This window comes from Bufo gargarizans, chromosome 9 (genome assembly GCF_014858855.1).
Source record: "Bufo gargarizans isolate SCDJY-AF-19 chromosome 9, ASM1485885v1, whole genome shotgun sequence".
NCBI classification, from domain to species: domain Eukaryota; kingdom Metazoa; phylum Chordata; class Amphibia; order Anura; family Bufonidae; genus Bufo; species Bufo gargarizans.
This window is the reverse complement of record NC_058088.1, coordinates 195906882-195913519: the sequence shown is the minus strand read 5'-3', so window position 1 is coordinate 195913519 and position 6638 is coordinate 195906882. Positions and strand designations below refer to the sequence as shown.

Genomic DNA, 6638 nt, shown 5'->3' with positions numbered 1-6638 from the left:
TGTGCCACTAGGGGGAAAGAGGTTCTGCAGCAGCTGCCAGCAGGTTTTACACTACAGAGGACGGGAGGTCGTGGCGCTCTGTATGCGGAGGGGCGCAGACCTCTGGGGGCAAACCGCACGTGACAGCGATGGCGGCCCCAGGGACCCCACGTGCCTTGCACTAAGCCTGCTGTCCGGAGGCAAGGGTCAGGCCGGGGCCACGGATTTCAGAGGTCGCCATTTACAGCCGCACGGTTCCACGCAACGCGTTGGAATAACCCGATACAGACAGGAAATAAGCAGCAAATGTGTCAATGGGCTGAAAGCGAAAGTCTGCGCGGCCCCTCCGAGGAAAGCGACGGAGCGATCCGGGGGAACCTTGGGTTTCGCCTCTGCTCAGCACAGAAAGGGTTAATACAGGTCGCTGAATAGGCAGGATGGACTTGAACCCTGGACCTTTTTGTTATATATTCACGTGTGCGAGACAAAAGTCCACCCTCCCCCGCCTCTATTACGCACGGGTCCGCCTGTGTACGCCACCAGGTCGCAGCAAACACGCCGAGGTCAGCAGCCATATTGGAAAAGCTTTAGAGCCAGTATTACCCGCGCGGCCGCGTTACCGATCTGTGGTTCTCCTGGAGCAGAACGAGTCACAGGAGTTAAAAAATGCTCTGGTTTTGATGCAATTTGGGAAAATTGCGCCCAAAACCGCCACACGACCCGGACACGTGGATAAACCCTAGCACAGCGGCGTCACACGACAGCTGCGCCGCTGATCGGTCCACCCCATCCACTCGGGATGCACCCCCACTAATATTGGGGGCAGCGCCCTCCTGCGCATTCCAGCCTGACCTCGGCCGGTCCCTCTCTTATTAACCCTATAAAAGCCCCTCAGCTCGCCGCCATGCCCCTGCGACGCTTCTCTCAACCACAACCGCCTGAAAAAAATCTGAAATATTTATATTACGGGCTCGAAAAATAATATGAGATTTCAAGGCAGCGTGAATAACGCGTCCTATATGGGCCGCTCAGTTTACACCGCGCTGACCTGCGCCGCACACCGCGTCCGGAGGCGCTGCCAAGGCAGAAGAGTCAACATTTAGACTGTAAACTCCTGGGATTTTTTGGCATTTTCCTCCCTAAAATAAAAAAAAAATGACCCGTTTTACACAGAGCCTCTATAATGTTATGTAGAGTTACCGTCATTGCTTCCTCCCACAGTTCAGTCTTTACTGTAGTCATGGAATTCTATTCATGAACCAGGGAGCTCAGGATGAATAGCGCTATACGGTGGGTTCGGTGAATGTGGGAGGAAATTCAATCCTCATTAAGGCCTTTGCCCGTGGCTCCCCCGAGACAGGAAAATGCAACTCGCAGCCCTCCAGCTGTTGTGAAACTACAACTCCCAGCAGGCACACTTGCTAAGTTTTTCTTGGAAGTGAATGGAGCATGCTGGGAGTTGCAGTTCCACAACAGCTGGAGTGCCAGAAGTTGCAGACACGCGGCGGCAATATGAGGAAAAGTAAAAGCGGTAATTCTGCGCCCCAGCAGCGTATTACCGCCATGTATGAGGCTCATTAGTGTAAGTGGCGGTCCGGGCGAACCTGAGGCGTCCATCGAGGCCCTGCTGGGATTACAGATCATTAATAGTTAATTTATACCGGAGAAGAGCAACGAGACACGGAGCTGTCGAAAAAGCAACGCGATCCGCGGCGTGAGGCGCTTGGCACGCTCCCGTCATCTACTGGTGACACGGTCTGCACGGCCGGGCATTTACCAACACGCGGGGAGAAAAAACAAAATAATTCAGACAGGAAGGAGGGCGCGGGTATACCAGGGTCTAGAAGACGATCCGACCGCCGCGATCACTTTACACCTGGCACTGGCCGTCTCAGGAAGTAACCGGAGAAGATGGAAAGTGTCGCCACCCGCCAAACCCGCGCCGAATGATGATGTACCAGGGGTTTTCAGGGGGCATCAATATCTGATCGGTGGGGGTCTGCCTCCCGCCATCCCTGAAGAGTCCACAGAGGGCGCTGCAGCCTCTTCCTAGGTCACATGGTGAACGGGGCTGAGCTGTAATACCCAGCACGGCCACCATGCAATGGGGGGGATGTGCGGCTGCCGCGACTTCGAGGCGTCTGCTCAGGGACCGCCGGCCCTCGTCTCCGAGTTCACATGCGGCGATTTCACAAGCAAGTCTATTCAAATTTGTTTGCGATCGCGTTTAGGTGTTCAGTTTTTATCGCGCAGGTGCAGCGCGATTTTATGCGTTTTTCACGCGCGTGTTAAAAAACTGAAGGTACACAAACAACATCTCTTAGCAACCATCTGCGAAAAACGCATCGCATCCGCACTTGCTCGGGGATGCGATTTTCACACAGCCCCATTCACTTCTAGGAATATAGAAGATGCTGCGATTTTCACGCAACGCACAAGTGATGCATGAAAACCAACGCTCAAGAGCACAGACACGTTGAAATGAATGGGTCCGGATTCTGTGCGGGCGCAATGCGTTCGCAATACTCGCTCATGTGAAAGGGGCCTAAGGGCTCATCACGAAGCTGCTGGCTGTTTTGAGCGCAAATTGCGGATCCGTAAAAGACAGATAACGGCCAAGTGTATTCTGCATTTTGCGGAACGGCCGTCCCCTTCCGTAACGCGGACAATAATAGGACACGATATATAAGTGTGCGGTTTAGCAGAACGGACATACGGACGCATCTTTTGCAGACCCTTTGAAGTGAATGGGTCCACATCCAAGCTACAAAAAATGCGGATCCGACCCATGGTCGTGTGCATGAGCCCTAAGGGGGGTCATCTATCAAACCGGTGTTGGTCGCCCATAGCAACCAATCAGATTCCACCTTTCATTTTGCACAGCTCCTTTGGAAAATGAACGGTGGAATCTGATTGGTTGCCATGGGCGACTCAGCCGCTTCTACTTTACAGCGGTTTGATAGACGACCCCATAAGTCTTTTCGCAGTAATAAGGGACACCTGGCGGGAACCGGTAGAGCCCATTAGAGTCCGGCGGCACAGGTACGGTGTGAAAACAGCAGGCCACACTAGAAACCTTCAGAACTGATGAATGAGGCACGAGGCATTCTAGAAGAGGCGTGCAGTGACATGGCGGCTTTTACGGTGAAAAGACGACAAGCACGACCTGCTCCTTGTTATCTGTAGTATGACGTCACCGGCGAGCGGCCTAAATAATCGGACACTGCTGACTGGAAAGGGTTAACACCAGAACAAACCTCTGAGATGGAAGCACAAAAAAAACCTCCAAAAACAAGCAAAAAGTCTAAAAACTTGTACAAATCACAACGGCCGCGGCGGGAGCGGGGACACACAGCGCGGCGGGAGCGGGGACACACAGCGCGGCGGGAGCGGGGACACACAGCGCGGCGGGAGCGGGGACACACAGCGCGGCGGGAGCGGGGACACACAGCGCGGAGGGAGCGGGGCCAGACAGCGCGGAGGGAGCGGGGCCAGACAGCGCGGAGGGAGCGGGGCCAGACAACGCGGCGGGAGCGGGGCCAGACAACGCGGCGGGAGCGGGGCCAGACAGCGCGGCGGGAGCGGGGCCAGACAGCGCGGCGGGAGCGGGGCCAGACAGCGCGGCGGGAGCGGGCCCAGACAGCGCGGCGGGAGCGGGGCCAGACAACGCGGCGGGAGCGGGGACAGACAACGCGGAGGGAGCGGGGCCAGACAGCGCGGAGGGAGCGGGGCCAGACAGCGCGGCGGGAGCGGGGCCAGACAGCGCGGCGGGAGCGGGGCCAGACAGCGCGGAGGGAGCGGGGCCAGACAACGCGGTGGGAGCCGCCATCATCAGACAAAAGGAGGAGCACAATTCAGATTATCGCACTAACATCTCTGCAGACCATCTCACCCTGTGCTCTGCAAGCTGTGACAAAACTACAACTCCCAGCGTGGTGCTTTAGCTACGTTTATACTCCCAGCGTGCCTTGATGGTGGGAGTTGTAGTTTCCTGACAGCTTGCAGCCACAGATCTTGATTTGCCGGCGATGATTTGGGTTAATGGCGGCGCGGACGAAACATGAAAGGCGCTAATATTCCTCGTCCGCGAGCTTTTATGTCATTTTCTAAATTTCCATTTTTCCGTACAAACCAGCAGACCACAGAGACGAGGCGGCGAGGACGGCGAGTGTCACTTGACGGACCCCCAGGGGGTCTTTCAGAATCACTTAGTCTGAGCCCCACACGGTTTAACCCTTACAGCTACAATATGCGACGTATCCAAGCTCCTGACTACAGCCTGGCGTGCCAGGGGTTAATGCATGTCATTCACACACAGCGGAAAAGTTCTGCAAAACCTGGAGATGAGGGGTTAAGGGGAGCTGCTGACAGGGCCGGGGTATCGGGGCCCCCTCCCGCTGTGGCCCCCGGCACACACAGGGGCCTGCGGACAGCAGCAGCTCGGCGCCCGCAGATCGCACTCACCCAGCGGCAGGAAATGCTTGGTGTCCATCGCTGTTACCTCATGCCCGGCGCGGACGGACGGGCTCTCGGGGGTCGGCGGCACAGCTCCGGGGGTGAGGACGGGGGTCCAGAGCCGGGGGTCCCGGGGCCGGTGGGGTCCAGAGCCGGGGAGGCCGCGCCGACGACTTGTGGCAAAACTCCCCAACAATGTAAGAAGTACTTGTGTCTCCGGCTCCACTGCTGCCGCGACGGCGGGGCCCCGCCAGGGGGGGGAGCGAGCAGCGACCCGAGAGCAGCGACCGCCGCGGAGGGAGGGGGGCGTGCGTGTGTATAACAGGGGGGACATGTATATAACAGGGGGGGAGACATGTATATAACAGGGGGGACATGTATATAACAGGGGGGGACATGTATCATATATAACAGGGAGGGGGGGGGACATGTATCATATATAACAGGGGGGGACATGTATATAACAGGGGGGGGACATGTATATAACAGGGGGGGGACATGTATCATATATAACAGGGGGGAGGACATGTATATAACAGGGGGGGACATGTATCATATATAACAGGGGGGAGGACATGTATATAACAGGACAGGGGGGGCATGTGTGTGTATAACAGGGGGGGGGACATGTGTGTGTGTATAACAGGGGGGGGGACATGTGTGTGTATAACAGGGGGGGGGGACATGTGTGTGTATAACAGGGGGGGGGGGGACATGTGTGTGTATAACAGGGGGGGGGACATGTGTGTGTGTATAACAGGGGGGACATGTATATAACGGGGGTCATGTATCATATATAACAGGGGGGGACATGTATATAACAGGGGGGGACATGTATATAACAGGGGGGGACATGTATATAACAGGGGGGACATGTATATAACAGGGGGGGACATGTATATAACAGGGGGGGTCATGTATGTATATAACGGGGGGGACATGTATCATATATAACCGGGGGGGACATGTATCATATATAACAGGGGGGGACATGTATCATATATAACAGGGGGGGACATGTATCATATATAACAGGGGGGGGACATGTATATAACAGGGGGGGACATGTATATAACAGGGGGGGACAAGTATATAACAGGGGGGGACATGTATCATATATAACGGGGGGGACATGTATCATATATAACAGGGGGGGGACATGTATATAACAGGGGGGGGACATGTATATAACAGGGGGGGGACATGTATATAACAGGGGGGGACATGTATATAACAGGGGGGACATGTATATAACAGGGGGGACATGTATATAACAGGGGGGGACATGTATATAACAGGGGGGGACATGTATATAACAGGGGGGACATGTATATAACAGGGGGGGACATGTATATAACAGGGGGGACATGTATATAACAGGGGGGGTCATGTATGTATATAACGGGGGGGACATGTATCATATATAACCGGGGGGGACATGTATCATATATAACAGGGGGGGGACATGTATATAACAGGGGGGGACATGTATATAACAGGGGGGGACATGTATATAACAGGGGGGACATGTATATAACAGGGGGGGACATGTATATAACAGGGGGGGTCATGTATGTATATAACGGGGGGGACATGTATCATATATAACAGGGGGGGACATGTATCATATATAACAGGGGGGGACATGTATCATATATAACAGGGGGGGGACATGTATATAACAGGGGGGGACATGTATATAACAGGGGGGGACATGTATATAACAGGGGGGGACATGTATCATATATAACAGGGGGGGACATGTATCATATATAACAGGGGGGGACATGTATCATATATAACAGGGGGGGGACATGTATATAACAGGGGGGGGACATGTATATAACAGGGGGGGGACATGTATATAACAGGGGGGGACATGTATCATATATAACGGGGGGGGACATGTATCATATATAACAGGGGGGGGACATGTATCATATATAACAGGGGGGGGACATGTATCATATATAACAGGGGGGGGACATGTATCATATAACAGGGGGGGGACATGTATATAACAGGGGGGGGACATGTATATAACGGGGGGGGACATGTATCATATATAACGGGGGGGGGGACATGTATCATATATAACGGGGGGGGGACATGTATCATATATAACAGGGGGGGACATGTATCATATATAACAGGGGGGCATGTATCATATATAACAGGGGGGACATGTATGTATCATATATAAC

At 54.3% G+C, this 6638-nt stretch overlaps 1 protein-coding gene across 1 annotated transcript; it reads left to right on the top strand.

The window, feature by feature from the left end:
- Nucleotides 1–3243: 3243 nt before the first annotated feature.
- LOC122919890 (octapeptide-repeat protein T2-like) lies at nt 3244–3951 on the top strand. The gene has a single exon (XM_044269074.1). The coding sequence runs from the start codon at nt 3244–3246 to the stop codon at nt 3949–3951; it is 708 nt and encodes a 235-aa protein (XP_044125009.1).
- Nucleotides 3952–6638: the final 2687 nt, after the last annotated feature.

Bases quoted from the DNA above. Each gene is read 5' to 3' on its own strand.
- LOC122919890 (XM_044269074.1), top strand. From the start codon at position 3,244: ATGGAAGCACAAAAAAAACCTCCAAAAACAAGCAAAAAGTCTAAAAAC.